This window comes from Tachysurus vachellii, chromosome 11 (genome assembly GCF_030014155.1).
Source record: "Tachysurus vachellii isolate PV-2020 chromosome 11, HZAU_Pvac_v1, whole genome shotgun sequence".
Classification (NCBI taxonomy): domain Eukaryota; kingdom Metazoa; phylum Chordata; class Actinopteri; order Siluriformes; family Bagridae; genus Tachysurus; species Tachysurus vachellii.
The window spans coordinates 17,835,815-17,852,459 of NC_083470.1; the positions used below are offsets into that span (position 1 = coordinate 17,835,815).

At 36.6% G+C, this 16,645-nt stretch overlaps 1 protein-coding gene across 2 annotated transcripts; it reads right to left on the reverse strand.

Moving 5' to 3' along the window:
• Nucleotides 1-947: 947 nt before the first annotated feature.
• On the reverse strand, nt 948-16,411 carry aaas (achalasia, adrenocortical insufficiency, alacrimia). Of its 2 annotated transcripts, XM_060881904.1 has the most exons (17): nt 16,339-16,411; nt 15,856-15,981; nt 13,248-13,375; nt 12,999-13,054; nt 12,793-12,884; nt 11,556-11,602; nt 11,316-11,414; nt 10,192-10,335; nt 7,408-7,528; nt 7,069-7,193; nt 6,561-6,621; nt 3,844-3,934; nt 2,623-2,695; nt 2,438-2,505; nt 1,994-2,075; nt 1,482-1,566; nt 948-1,184 (listed from the first exon to the last, which is right to left on the reverse strand). In XM_060881904.1, the coding sequence occupies exons 2-17, from the start codon at nt 15,964-15,966 to the stop codon at nt 1,035-1,037; spliced, it is 1,533 nt and encodes a 510-aa protein (XP_060737887.1). In that variant the 5' UTR covers nt 15,967-15,981; nt 16,339-16,411; the 3' UTR covers nt 948-1,034. The 2 variants fall into 2 exon arrangements, with proteins under 2 accessions (XP_060737887.1, XP_060737888.1); XM_060881905.1 differs by lacking the exons at nt 15,856-15,981; nt 16,339-16,411 and adding an exon at nt 14,227-14,597.
• Nucleotides 16,412-16,645: the final 234 nt, after the last annotated feature.

The window sequence follows — 16,645 nt, forward strand, 5'->3', positions numbered from 1 at the left end:
CTTATTTTAGTCCTCACCATCGTTCTAGACAAATAGCAGCTCTAAACTTGCCTTACATTACTTGAAATGACTCTAAATCACTGATTTTTATTTTATTTTTTTCAGGATCTTGTATGCTTTTAAACTAGAGTAAATGATACAAACTAAAATTCAGACTGCTGATAAACATGCACTAAAAATACAAGTCTTGACTGAACTCACTGCTTACCCTTCAGTCTTGTCCTCCATGAGCACTTTGGCTGCTGTACATTTCAGGCCATTCTCTGGTGTAAAGTGCTCAGTGTGTTGAGAATTTTCTGCAAGTCATCGTAATGCTTCTTTAATCACAGGCAGGAATTTAGCTCATGTTACTTTTTCTCAGTACTTTATATTTTTAAAGTGATTTGTCTTCTCAACATTTCCTACCTTACTCAACTGTCAGCTTGAGACATGATTGCTGAATAGTTTTGTAACCAGAAGCAATGGCTTCTGAATTATGGTATTAATTGGAGTTGCCTTTACACTTGCCTAATGAGTTAATTTACCATATAACCTTGTTAAATAACATTAATGCTAAAATTCAAATCTATGTTCAGCAGACGCTCATCCTAATCAAGATCCTTACATTTGCCCATTCTCCTACTTCCAACACACCATCTGCTGCCTAATATTGACAGGTACCTTTGTAACATTATTAATTTAACAATGTTATTTATATTACCTGTCAAAGAGGGTCTTTTTTTTAACATCATGGCTTATACATATAGTGACATATATTGTTGTTTTATTTGATAACTGAAGTAGCTAATAATTTTCAGTTACAATCCTCTAATAAATTGATGTTAACAGCATGAAATTAAAAATATGAAAAATTCAAATGGTTAAGAAAATGTTTTTGGGGAAACATGAATTTCTGAAGAAAAATGATCCAATATTATAATCAAATGATAGAAATAAGAAAAGCCACATTTATGCACAATGAAATTGTAATCAAGTATACTTTGAAATATGTCCATACAAGTAGAACTGGTTGAGGCCTATATACACAAATGAGTTCAGGACATTTGTTGTGTGTAGAGGGTGTGTATATTGTATGCTTCTGTCTTGCTGGTGAAGTGGGGAAGTGGAGGGCTTCCAGTTGAACATTGCTTCCCCACACCAACAAAGTAGAAAGGCACATGAGTGATTCGCCCATTTGACCAACACTGTAAAGAGAAATGATTACCGTAACAGTGAATGGCTTGACTTAATTTGAGAATGTGAATTATTCAAATTAAGCTACGCCAAAGAGCAGTTGAAACCTCTGGTTCCAGGTTCCAAAATGTTAGTATTAGAACATTCCTTGAAACTGAAATGTGGACATTTTTAGGCCAATGGTTCTGGACAAATAATTGTGATATTTTATAATTACATTCCATCATGATGTTTTTAAATGGAAAGCTGTATACATGGAAAAAAAAATATTTCAAAACAAGCCCAAAAACATAACATAAAATACTCACCACAGTGAGCAATGCACCATGCTGAAAGACAGACTGGAACTGCATCAGTCGTGGCTCTGTTCCAGCCTCCCCTTTCACAAAGCCGCTAAAATAAAGTACAAAGCAGCCATGTAAACACGGTACAACAAATACATTATTATTGTACTATAGATTAAAAATGCAAGTAACTATGGAAAAGTTACAAGTAATGAGCTTTATTCTACCACTAAGAGCAGCATTAAGCATAACTAGTAAAAAAAAACCTTAACTATCTAAACATGGCAGGTAATGGGATATTTGTGTAATTGTACAAAAAGTATATGCTCACTAGACCAAAAAACCCCACTGAAAATCATGTGTTGCTTTTTTCAGCATATAATTTTGTCCTTTGTCCACTTACTATTAGTATAAAAAATAATGAACCAAGACAGGAATTACTGTGGAATCTATTAAAACTAACTGGGCCTTAAATAGTTCGCCTTTGTACAGCCAAAACAGCCCCCCCCCACACACACACAAATCATTATACTCACCATGGAAGTAACTCAAAGATGGGGCTTGAGCGCGTTTTGAAGACAACAATGATGGCAGAATGATTAGAGGATTCTGCATTACCTGTTAAGGAAAACTGTAAACTGATTGGCTGGTATTTGCTACAATTATTTGTTTTCTCTGAAAACTTAGAAATCCAAAACTATCATTACAGTCAATGACTTGTGCATCTCACTTGGACATAAAAAGGATCACAGTAGCTTTCATTAGAAGCAGAAACTTGTCTTGATTAAAACCATGAGTATGACTTGACTGGGAGTTTATTGAAAATAATTGCCAGTGTGTAAATCTTGTACTTGGACAACAGAGAAAATATCTTAATAATAATAATAATAATAATAATCTCTGCTAGCCAACAGTTACAGTCAACTATTACAAAATATTAATTAAATGTCTTTTTTACTGAACAAGTGTTTTCCCCCTACCTTTCAGAATCACAGCCAGCCTCTCTCCAGAAGGATCCCAGGCAAGAGACTGAACCTCTCCTCCAACTCTGATTAGCATACAATAAGAATAATTTCAGTAAATCCATTCATGCAAAAATAGTATAATGCACATCTGAATAGAAAAATAGAATAATGCACATCTCTAGGTGCACAGAACAACTTACACAATGTCACCACCAGGCTCACTGAAGGTAGTCTCAGAGAGATCTGCCACCACTGCAGCAGATTTTGGCCCACCTGCAATCAGTGATATTAATTAGTCCATTACCCATGAACTCTAATCATTATACACCTCAGAAAACATTTTTCCAGTGTGCTAGGAAGGTTTAGATATAGGCTCGTGTACACATAAATACACAATAGACAAGCAAAAGGAATGAGTCTTGGGGCATTTAAGGGATAAGGCACGAGCAATCAGAAGAATTAATAGAAGGAATAGGCTGATCAGAGCACTGAATGCTTTGCAGTCAAACAATAAACTTAATTGTAGACTCTGCTAGAGGTACTGGAAAAGCAGGGCCAATTCTTTTGTTTTTGCTTCATACTGATGACACTAGTGTTTGATGTCAAAAGATGAAATTGCGGCTCCATTTGTTCAAGTAACAATCAGTTCAGATTTATTCGAGACAACGTGGAAATGTATCTTGTCTCAATAAATCCTTAAGGTGAGTGATGTGTAATGTATAAGCCTGGTGTTCAATTGTTCGTGTAGTGTACTGAATGCCATGCCAACACACAGAACCAAGAACTGCCTACAGCCAGGAGTTTGGAAAACTGTTCAAAAACACAGTTGTATCACATTAATATACTGAAAAAATGGATTCCTCTGGTCTCTGCTGTGTCTTCGTTCACTTTCCCCGTCACAGATCCCTTGTGCCATGCTCCTGGTTCTTTGTCTCCCCATCACCACTGGTTAGACTCCCTACAGTACATCCTGCATTCACTCTCCAACAGAAACGCACAGCGGACAGCCAGGCTCGGCAGCTGAAGGAAGTTAACGAACGTGCTGTCTCCCCCTGCTGTTTCCTTTACAGTTTGAACTAACGTGCTGTCTCCCTCTGCTGTTTCCTTTACAGAATCCTCTGGCTTAACAACATTTCGCCTGCCTGTCGAGCCTGCGCCACACTCCTGGGTCCGCCTTTGGAACCCCTCACAGAGGTATAAACTCTCAGAACAAGTTTGCTAGACTGTGTTTGGCACCCAATTCCCGTCTCTGCTCTGTCTAGCAAATATAAATAGCAAACTTGCTTCACAAAGAATGAAAGGTTTAGGGAATTTGATATATAAATTATAAGGCACGTAATCTAAACATTTTCTTCCCAATTGTACAAAGTGTAGTAGGATAAATGATTGTAAACTATAAAAGGTAAAATAGTATTTATTACCTGTCATGTCTGAAAAAGTAAGCGCATAGATTACTGATTCTCCCTGAATGCAGAACAACAGCCTACTTCCATCAGGACTCCAGCACCCTGACTGGGGGTTAAATGAACATACAAAGCATTACACTGTATAATTCAACTGACTTTTAAAATGAACTTCATTCATACATGCACATTGTAACTTTTTAAATCTCTTTCTGTGGGACATTACATTTTCATACTGCATTCAAATAGTAATTTTTTTCTATGATTAGCTGATTGTAAATCAGAACAACAGAGCCAAGTAGGTAGCATGACCTGATTTGGTGAGACATTTGCACCCATTATATATTATATATATATATATATATATATATATATATATATATACACACACATACATATATATACATACATATAATATAAAAAAGGAAGGCGCTTATTTAGCCAAGTCAAACACAGTAAACTATTAACCCAATAATGCTTTTACTGTGGATGGTTACCAATGAAATCTCATCAATCAGCTTTCTAGATGAAAGAATGTCCATATACCAATTTAAATTGAGCTCTCTATTTTAGCTTAAAGGCAGTTGGGAAATCATGGTTCATTAATGAACAGCAACAGTGAAGAGGTAACAGTGTATTCAAAAACTGAATTTAAAGTAAAAAAAGATCTTATTAAAAAGATAACGTTTCTGAATTTTATACATGAAAATCATAAACATGCACCTAAAACAATTTTCATACTATGTAGAATTCACAGCAGCTGGCTGCACCACAGTAAAACAAGTGCAGTACATGCAATTCAAAGTAAAACAAAAAAAACACCATTAAGCAAAAGAAAATATGGAGAACAGATTAGCATTATGGAATATGAATATATACATTTCATTACGCTGTTGCTGTCAGCCATTGGGAACCGTTTGTGACTTGGGAATAACTTGAAACGCATAAAAGTAATAATAAGTGAAAAAAATACTGAAAACTGACTAATGAAATTCAGACATTGCTTTTGAATGGTGGTTTAACAGAAGCATTATAAAAAAAAAGATGTACCTTGACATTGGAGTTCACCTCTAATCTCTTTAGAAGTTGTTCTGGGCTCTTTGGTTACTATTTTTATCTGTCTCTTCAATTTGTCATGAATTTGTCACATACAGTGAGGCTGGCTACAGTCCCGTGGACCTTAAACTTAATATGTGCAAGTTTCAAGAACATTAAGCTATGTAGAAATGGTCTTATAGCCGTTACCTTGAACATGCTTGTTAAAAACTTTCTAATCTCCCGAGACAACTTAGATTTCTTTGATCTCTTACTTTTATTTCAGTTGTACTACATGGTACCCTTCCATTAATTAAGGAAAACAAACAATTGTGTGTGTGTGTTCATCAACTTTGTCCGAAAACAAGAATTGGTATTGTTCAAAATTCATGTACAAGTCTGCTATTAATCAGTGTTGTCATCAATGGAACTTCATGCCTCATTACTTTTGATGTTGCCCAGACATGATTGTCTCTCACAAGGTGAAATTGGACTGGACTGGAAATGCCTCTTAAACATTATAACCTGCAGTGCAATACTGTACTGTGCTGTAGTCCCTCTGTGTGGAACATCAGAACTTGAAGCAGGAGCCAAAACAGAAAAGAAAGCTTTTTCCAGTTCAACAAAAAGATGTAATTGAACATGTTACAGCAACGTACAAACATTATGCATCGAGACAACCAGTCAGTAATCAGTGTTACCACCTCTGCCATTGATCCATTCATCCAGCAACGCTGTCCGCAACTCCACGCGGATTCCTGGAGGGATCTGGTATGCTTGCAGATGCTCCCAAATGTGTTCAATGGGGTTCAAGTCGGATGACCGGGCTGGCTACGCACCCCTTAAGATGCCTTCCTCCTCCAAGAATATCATCACCAGCCTTGCTCTATGTGGGCAGGCATAGTCATCCACACACATGAAATGTGGCTATATTGCACCAACGTAAGGTCACACAACTGGTTTCAGGATTTCATCCCTATACCTCTGGCCTGCCAGGCTGCCATTTTTGACAATGACAAAATGTCCTTCCACCCATGGAGATGGCTCTCCAAACTATGACCGGTGAGCCGCCAAAACTGTCAGCTGTACAACATTTTGTGGCAAATCTATCTCTCTCCTGAGGGCAATGTCAGAGCCTCCTATGCCTGTCTAGGAAGTTCACACAGAACCAGGACTCATTTGTGAAGTGCACAGTGCCCCACTCAGACGTGCCAGTTCGTGTGTTCTGAAAAAGGCACCCTCAGAGCTGGTCTTCTTGCTTACAGTCTGAGTGGACACTCGCACCTCTGTTGCCTCCTGAAGGTAATTTTCAGGCTGACCGCAGGCATGAAACGATTTCTGCGGGCATCTGCAGGCTCTGGAAATAACACTGAGATGTTCCAACTGCATCTTTACACCGAGTCATGCCTCCTTGCTGCATCCCAATGGCACTGTTGAGGTCAGAATCTCACCAAACGTGCCATTTTCAATGCTTTCTGACCAAGTTAATTTTTCAAAGCCCTAAATGATGACCAGTTCCCAATTACAGACACCTGTGGTACCTGATCACCAGGTCAACTGGTACCTAATGAAAATCATGTCTGGAGACCATCATTAATGACAACATTGACTAATAAATGACTTGTGTTATGCATGAATTGTGAAAGAAACACAATTTGATGAAAGGTTTTGAGGTTTTATGATATTATGCTCTCTCTTACCTGACAGCGCCCTTTCAGACATGGCCATCGTTCACAGGTCCACATCTTTGTCTCCCACACCCTATAGGTACGCATGCACACAGACACACAAAAATTCATCTCTCTGTAAATTAGAACAATTAATTTCCCAGACATTTAAAGCTAAATGATTTAAACAGAAAACAATTCTAATAATGAAAAGCCCTTGGTAATATTTCAGGATTTTGCTTGTGTTTAAAAATCAAGTTGAAATAAAATTAAAATACTATTAAAACAGTATATAAGCTTTGCATTCATTGCTATGGTACGTCCAGTTTCACATTCTATGATCACTTCAAAATCAGGAAAGTTTGAACCTTAAATAAGCAAAAATGACAACTGACCCGGAATTACAAAACGCATCAAAATACGGCTAAACATGAACAACCTTAACAATCACGCAGGTCACGCACGATAGCAGCTTTTTAAAAAGCTTGGCATTTTTTTTTATTTCTGAATCATCCTTGTCAATCTTGATACGTGTGCATACCTGAATAGAGCAGATGGAGTGGTTGCCAACAGTCTGCTGCCATCTGGAGACCATGACAGGTTAGTGACTCCTCCACCTCCTACACGCTGAAGAGGAACACAGATTTCTGCAGCCACATTCCATACCTGAAAAACACAAAATACAGCTGAGCATTGGTTTGTAACTGCTGGCATATAAAAGTCAAATAATAAAATAAATAACAACAAAAATTAAAACTGGTTAAAACTTTATCTAAATCTGGTGAAGATAGTATATTTACAATATCACATGAGCAATTAGATTTTGTTTTGCTAAGAAATAAGCTGTTTTAAAAAGGAAATATAAAATACTGACACATACCATCATAGCTGTGTCCACAGGAGAAGCAGACACTAGCAGAGAACCAGAAGGGGACCAAGCAATGGAAGTAACTGGAGAATGACCTGGATGAGTTAATACCTGAGCACAGCCAGAAGAGGGCCTTTGTGTGAAGTGTGAGTAGGTAGAGAGAGAGGTGGGGGGGGGGGGAGAGAGAGAGGTTGTTCTTAAAGTTCATCTGAATATTTGTAAATATTGACATAGTTGTCAGTGATGAGTCTGGGTATTTTAAAATGCCCTTCATCTGAGAATTAAGGAGCGATTTTGCAGACAATATTAAAAAGGAATTATATTTGCAATTGCATTTCCTACTTGTCGTTGTAAAAACTGACATAATTCAAACGCAAATGTGTTTATGTTTACACTGAAGCACAATGTATGCCAAATTTTAAATGAAAAAGACCAGGCCATCTGCAATTGAATGTCTTTCAAATTACGACCCTGTCATATTTTAATCTCAATAGCAATTCCCCATTTACTATTTCACTTCCTCTGGCCTCACGTACGGAGCCTGCCAAAACTCAAATGTAATCGCAATTCGCTTTGCATTTGCACTTCCAATGCCTGCATACAAATCCGCCAATCATTGTTGGGGGAGGGATTATATTATGGGGCGTGTTTGTATCTGGAAGTGAAGTCATTCACAGTCGATCAGCGTGTTGAGCACCTCGCAGTCAGTGAACAGGACAGAACACGTGTGAATTTTTCTTTGCGATGGATGTGATTGGTGAAGTTGTTGAGGACATTATGATACTCGCACAACAGGCCGAAGTCAGTTCCTTCTCTACCGATTACTGCTTACTGAAAAAGCCATATTATTTTAGAAAGGTTAAGTGAGTTTGTGGCCTTAACAAATAGCATCATTAATAATGTTGTTTTTGCCACCCTCAGTAAAGGTTTTGTCTGTTCCAGAGCTGCAGCAGCTGAGAGATCGACTTTGCCATTCCACTCTGTTAAAGATTTTTTCTTTTTTGTATTAAATGTACAAACAAAATTAGGCATATAATCTTATTTCAAAATCTAAACAAATTAACAGCTCATTAACAGCTTACTCAAATTAACTTGAAATCAGAGCAAGGGATTTTGTATTAATATTAATTGTCCATTATAATATTTTATGCATCTGTTTTCTCTCATTAAACCAATGATTGAAGTTGGGCATTGATTTAAACCACCTACATTTAAGAATGAAAATCTTCAAATCAAAAAGTTCATAAAATCTAAATGTTTATTCTCCAAAAAAATCCCAAACTTGATTAGCTGCACTGTAAGGGGTCTAAATATAATCTCTCTAGATTGTAACCAGTTCTGTACATCTCTCCAAAAGGGTTGCACCAATTTACAAAGAAAGAAAGCATTTTCCAAACTTTCAATATTGGTTTCACAAAATGCAAATTCACCTCAAGATTGAAATTCAATCTTAAAAACTTCATTAATTTGTGGGATTAATCTCATTTACAATGTGAAAGTTAACTTCCTTAGCCTTCAGAGGAAGAGTAGAAAATAGATAAATTTCAACATCCTCTTTTAATGGGGTTTGGGTAAAATGCTTGTAAAAGAAGATTTCTTACAACTCTATACCTTCCACGGAGAGCTGTTTAAGTACTGGGAAGACCTTGGAGTACACAATATCTCCTTTAACCACTAGTCTCAAAAAATTGGTACTACCCTTACTATTCTGTTATACATATAAACGGTACACTGAAGTTGAAATTTTTCATCCAAAAAAATGGGTAACAGCCCAAACCCCTTTCATTTTCTATATCTCCCAATAAACAGACTTTCTACCCAAATTTATATACACGTTACTCCAAACGGGAGTGTTATGAAGCGTAATGTTTTCACAACATTTTACAGAAACGAAGTGCCTGCTGATGGAAAGCTGAAAGTTTTACTGGTAAAGAAAAGCAATCAAATCATAACAAAAAATGTATTCCCCTATTTTTTTTAAAAAACTGCAATGGGGACAATATACCAGAAAGCATGACTAAAATCCAAAATAAACACATTTATAATAAAATTAATTGCAATTATACTCCCATCTTCATATTTTTAAATAAGATCCTCTTTTCTAATGTATTGACACACTCTTTCATATGAATTTAAAATTGACCCCATTTATTAATTTTATCATGTGTTGATATGGGTAAGTAGAAGGCTGAGTACATGAACCTGGATAAACTATCCACCCAAAAATTTTAAGACCTCTCTGCAGCCATCTGTTTAAAATTCATTTACATTTATCTATATATTCCACATTTTTATCCATTATTTCTATATCTTTAAAAAATAACTTTACTCAAATACTTTACTTCCTTCTTAATTCGAATGTTGTATAAAGACTTCAGTGGGCAGTTATGAAGAGTGAAGACAGTCATTTCACATTTAAATAAATTCAACATTAAACCAGAAGCTTTAGAACATTTTTAATAGAATGCAGGGCTGATGGCAATATTTTTTTTTTTAAATAAAGTTGTGTCATCAATGCGTTATTATTATTTGTATGTCTAACACATTTAGACCTTCGATATCATTATTTTTTATCAGTATGGATAGCAGTTCTGCAACCATTAAAAATAATAGTGGTGAGCTGCACCATCCATGATGAATTCCTCTTTTAATTGACCTAGAGCTACACGCAATTGCAAACATGCCACCCCCCCAAAAATGATTGACAGGTTTATGTGCAGGCTTTGGAAATGTGAATTCAAAGGGAATTGCAATTACATTTGAGTTTTGGCAGTGTATGTGAATATGTTGCAGTACCGTGTAGAGAGTGAGTTTGGGTCCACATGCCAAATGAGTAGACAGGTGTGGCAGGCCACGGCCAGTGTCGATGCACACAGAGGTTTCCAATGCATAGCACTCACACTCCTCTGCAGTCTATGCTTCAGAGTCGGGGTTATTGCACTGATACGTGGGGAAAAAAGTGCAATATAATTACTACACAAAAAAAAAAATCATTGACAGTCACCATTGTAGTTTTCATACTGATTTATCACTCTTACAGATGAATATTACAGATTCTAATGAGATTTGCATGGTGAGGCAGTTATTAACATTAGAAAATTTGAACACCAACCAAGAGAAACATGTGCTACAATACCTAATGCAAAGATGATCCATTAACATTTTATAGGTAAATTAAAATTTCTTACTTAGAGTATTTAGCCAATTTTTTTAAAAATGTTAATATCTCTCAAGGACAATTAAAAATAATACCTCAACAATTCAGTTATTTTTTTTATTTGAGCATGTTCTAAATGGAAATTAAAATTTACTCTGTAGTTTATGAAAAGAGTATTTGTCACTAAATACATGCACAAAGTGTCCAGATGTTTGTGACCCTGTTAATGTCACACAGTGGTATTTGATACAGTCTTTGCAATAAATACTACTGTCCTCATAGTTCTTAGTTGGAGAATTCCCAGAACCAGACTACCACTTCACATGGTATGTCATGGGCCATACCAGCCTAGGTATTTCTCAAGTATTCTTATGGCACTAGTGATCAGTGAGACAAGGCACGAACTACACACTGCATGAACCATGTCATGTTACTAACTGAAGTGACTTAACTTAAAGGTCTCAACATGCATGAGCACATACAAGAAAATATCCAAGCAATTCTCACTGCCACTGGTGGTTAGGAGAAGTTACGCTCCGAACGCTTTCCAATTCTACCTTTAAATGACAGAACTTCTTCACTGAAGAGTATTGCTCAACACAACTCAAATCCAAACTGAATTTCTTTTCCTTTGAGTGTTTAATCACTCAGGTCCCAACAATATTAAAGTATATAATAAATGTAATCTGTAAAACATCAAAATTGGAAAAATTTCAGCATTTGTTTTTATATAATGGCTTCTATGTTTGTGTACTTGGTGTACCTTCGAGAGTTGTAGATCTTGATAGAGTCATCCAGGAGAGCGACTGCAAATTTGTCTGTGTGAGGATGCCATGCAAAGCTTCGGATAGCACTATCAGACCTAAGAAAGTATATGGATATACCAACATAATATTTATAATTTAAAAAGAGGACAAACAGTATTTAAAAGCTCTTTACAAAAATCTGTCAGGAAAAAAACATTTTTACTTAAAAGTGTGTGTATGATGTCATAAAAACTCACCAACTCAATACTTGTGAAAATTCAGCAACCATATCCTCACCACTTAACTGATGAACAACACAGTAATCAATTAACTTTGCACTTGTAAGAAACAAAAGGCCAACAAAGTGACGATATATCTAAAAATAACAAATAAGAATAAAAAAATGACGCACAGTGCTTCACTTAGACAATTGCTTAAAAAAATGCTTGTCAATAGTAATTAAAAGAGACTGTGTATTAGGGCTGGGCGATATGGCTGAAAACTGTATCACGATTTCAGTGAAAAATATATTACATTTAAATATATTACATATTTTTATTTTAAACTTAACCTTCCCCTGATCATAATCCCCTCAGTTCTTAAGACAGAAATATCAACAACCATGGAAAATTCAAATAATTAAAATGTAAACATAAGTCTAAAGTCACAATGAACACTTAACAATTATCTCTTAACATTTAAGGTGCAAAATGAAAGAAAATGTAAGAAATGCTTAATAAAGTGTAATAAAATAGTGCAAAGTGTTAAATATAAACATAGAGAAACGGTCTTGAATAATTTGCAGACGACATTGGTCTGACTACGGTCAGACTTATAATATCCAAAAAACTGCCATACCGGCTAGCTGACTTTCCTCTTCTATTTACAATTTCCTCGCTTGCTGCGGTGCTCATTTTCTGCTTATCAGTCGCTGGTTACTGAAGAGGAATCCAGCAGACCAGCACGAGACAACGATATGGTGCAACCAAACATGATACTGTTACATGATTGGCTGTTAGCGCGTCACTCCCTACGTTGCTAGGTTACCAGAGAGTGAGTACCTTTGTTAATGCAACCAAACCTGCTTCGAAACCTCCGTTTACTTCTGACGAAGTATAAAAAATATTGAATGTTTTATCAAACACATTTTTTATTGATATCGATCATGTGTCTATCGCGATACATATCGTTATCATTTTTTATCGCCCAGCCCTACTGTGGATGTCTTACATGACCAATAGTGATTTTTACATAACTTCAGGAGGTTAACATTACACAATCACCATAGAAAAATACCCAACTGTGGCATGTAATGTTCAATTTATCATGAACAAAAAGAGATTTTCATAACAATAATGTGAAGGTCATATTTCAAAGGATATATCAAAGCATAGAGAAACCATTTCAAAAAACCTATGCTACAAAAACATCAAGATGTAAACCAACAGACTAGGAAATGAAAACAATAACAAGTCAAGTCAAAGCGCTGCTCACCGTCAGATGTGGAAACAGAGAACAATGAAATGAAGACATCCATCGCAGAAGAGCCAAAACACAGCCAGAACTCAAAGTCAGCCACTTCGGCACTGAGGAAGAGGAGAAAATAAAAAACATACTTCAGTAAATTCAGGCTGATAGATGAGAAAAGGTTTAAACATCAATAATAGATTGGTCAGAACATGCAGCAATAAACCACTCACCTTCTTTAGAACTGTTCGTGATTTCATCTAATAGACCTGCAAGACCAGCATCACGCCTACAAAAAAGTCAGAACATGATAAATATACTGATTTTTCTCCAGGCCATTGATATTGCTTATGAAATAAAACTATAATATAATGTCTCTCACTGGGACCTGATCAAAATATAACCTATATCAGTTAGTCAATAAATCTGCTATTGATGAACTTTCTAAATGAGGTTGTGTGTGGGTGTAAGTGTATGTCTACCAGGCTCCAGCACTTCTCATCCACAAAGTATCTCTGTGATCCAGGAAGGCTGCTTTGCTGCTGCTCTCTGGGCGAATGTGTGGTTTCAGAGTTTCCCTTGGAAAATGAAGGCTAGGAGGAGTCCAGTGCTAAAACGTGTCAAATATTTTGTTATGGTTAAAAACAGCTGTGGTTTAATTTAACAATAAAATAACAATGAAAAAAAATCTGTTAGAATATTAAGCCTAGGTTGCCCTTGCAGTATCAGTATTTAAAAAAGTGCACACTGAACAGTAGGCGGGTTGAGTGTAAGCTTTACAATCACTATTAAATCAAGTCAAAAGTCATGTCACTGGAGTACAGTCATCAGGATTCATCATGGCCTGCATATACTGCTGGTTACGGTCTTGATCTCCACTTGTTGCACAACTCTTCCTTTGTCTGAAACTGCCTACAACTGATCCAGCTTTAAATCCACTCATTTTAAATCACAGTCCAACAATATCAAACAAAGTCAACAACAGCCACAGCAAACACAACAATAACAGAATCCAATGCCTCTCTCTCTCTCTCTCTCTCTCTCTCTCACACACACACACACAGTGCTAAGCTCCAAACATAGCCAACCACAGAACTGTAAGGAACAGCAAACACACAAACAAAAACACGCAGGCAGCATCCAAGTCATTCTACCAATTCAAAAAGCAGATACCACAGCATAGTCTACAAACTGCTGGTTGCTGTGCAATGCTGTCTAACAGGCTGTTCTGGAGGGTGAATTAGTTAGGAGTGCTTAGAGTCAAAAACGCAATGCAAAAACATTGGTGATTCAATTCTTCTGCATCTTGAATTTTTGAGTGGACAAAAAAATTTCTAAATTTTCCTGCCGAGACTAAAGCAGAATATCTGGAGACTAACCTCGCTGTCTAATACAGATACTTCTGACTCATCCATTATCATCTTAATGAATCCCATATTTCCTACTGCAACACAAACTCACCTGGTACCCCAGAAACACAGTGTATTTTGTACTTTTTACCTTTCCTTTTCAGAAGTAAGTCATCTCATTGACCTGGAATGGAATGACACAGCACCAAACTCCCACTCACTCACGTTTATCAGACTGAAGATATTTATCAAACGGAACCTCGAATTGACTCATTTCTACTACACCTCATTTCAATTCGGATCACAGTCCGTTAGCAGGGTTGAAAACTATTGGCTGCATTGCAAAACACGTGTACTCTTTTTCTTTTAATAATTTCTTTCAATTCTATATATAACAAAGCTCTATCTGTGGCCAGATTTTGGTTTTATCTAAAATATCTTGTCTTTAGCACAATTCTTAGCAATATCTTGAAAACTAAATATTCACAAGAGCCACATGAACCAATAGCCACACAGCAACCCCAAAACACCATTGATACACCACCATATTTTACATGCTTATTATTAGCCATATAAGTACACTACATAGTAGTCATTATGTTTTGCCCTGTGTAGTGAATGTCTAGAGAGTGGGAATTCATTTGGGATTCAGTCTGTTATGTGATCACCATTACTATAGAAACACCTGTAGAGAGGTTGGTGTCTTCTACGTTAACTTTACTGAGCTTGCTTTGATACAGATTTGGACAATGAACACATTAAGGGTTCATGATAACATTTTTGAAGGATAAAACTGAATAGGACAAAAACTTCAGTTACATGCATGAACAAGGAGTACAAGGCCTCAAGTGTGGCATTTGGGGCTTTGCATCAAGAAGGCCATCTGGTCTTGTTTACTATATAAACTCTTACAAAAGAAGCAATCGTAACCCCTCAACCTGGTTGAATTCCCTTCAATTCAGTATTGTCATATTAGATTTTGCCAATATAGCCCTGTTTAGAAAACTTCATAATAAAAAAGTCCAGTGAACACATGCACATACATACCTTTACACACACACACAGTGTTAGAAACTTGCAATAGCCCACAAAAAGTCTCCTAAGCTGATATCACAGCTGCTGCCGGTTATACAAGCTGAGACAGCAATCAACCTACCTCCAGGGTGTAAAGCCTGAGTTGGAGTTGTTTGATTTTATGCTCAGTGTCAATCGCTTACAGCCATTGTTCCTTATAGCCAACCGCTTATCCCAATTGCTATAAACAACAAGTCACTGACCACAGTATCTCCTTCCTGTGCAATTCCTTGTTTTAAACTCTATTACTTGTAAGTAATAAAAGTAAGTGATCCCCATCTGCATCCAATTCCTTAATGAATCTCTCCTACTTACTCGCCATCACTACTTAATTTTGGCTGCATTCAAGCTAGAAATGATAGCGTTTTGCATCTTTTATAGATTACGTAAATACAAACACTTTGTGAAGGCACAAATTCAACTTCTTGATCATTCTTCAAAAACCAAATGCACATTTTTATTTCCCAAAAAAAAATTATTATTCTATTAGTTGTCAGAAAATCATTGCCCATGTTACTTGTGTTGAGATACAATGTTGACAATACAGTGTTTATGTAAATTAGCTTATGTCGTCATCTGGACACTTCTGGCGGCTTTTTTAAGCACGTTCTTGCCCCTGAAATGACTTAGCAGGACTTCCGCTACACAAACAAGAGCACCGTGTCACCTGTTTCTCGTAGCACTCCGTTGAATTTCCCCACACAAGTTCATTATTTGCTTCATATAAAGTAACCTGTCCGCTGAGCCGCGGCGGCGGGAAGAGGGCGAGGGAGCACATGGTTCTCACGGCGACCTTAAATGAAAACAAACCAAACAAAATGTGACACACAACTGTGCATATAACATTTATTCACAAAACACTAGTCTTTATCCGCTAGTTTAAGTTTAGTATAAAAGCCTGCTACATATCTAACGTTACAGTATTGTCAGCTAGTAATTTAATTGAGTCTTAACCTAAACCTAACTATCTAGCAATTTCTATCCGTAATTAGCCAAACAGCTAGCTAACTTTCTAGCTAACTAGCTCCCCTAGCTTAAAAATAGTCATAATAAAGTCTCAGGCAATGGGCTTTTTCGTTTCTATGAGGTAAGTAGGGATTTTATTTTGTGTCGTTAAAGGCCATTATAAATTAAGAAAGAATAAACAAACCGGACTCCTTTAGCTGTGCTCCAGAAATCGCGCTGTGCTTTTAACTACGGCACACCAGTAGGGACAAACCTAGTATCAGGCAAAACAAACACTGCCATCTACAGTATGAAATCACTCAGCGTTCACCGAGAGCTACAGAAAATGTTGAACGAAAGACTTTCAAATTATGTCAATTTTATGTCATTCTACAACTTCATAACCACATTTGGTAAAACCATTGCTTGAGAGTGTAAAAGCGAAAAAATACGTCAAGTGTGTTGTTTTATTAATCTTCAATTGTTTAGATATGGAAATTCTGTGGATGGAC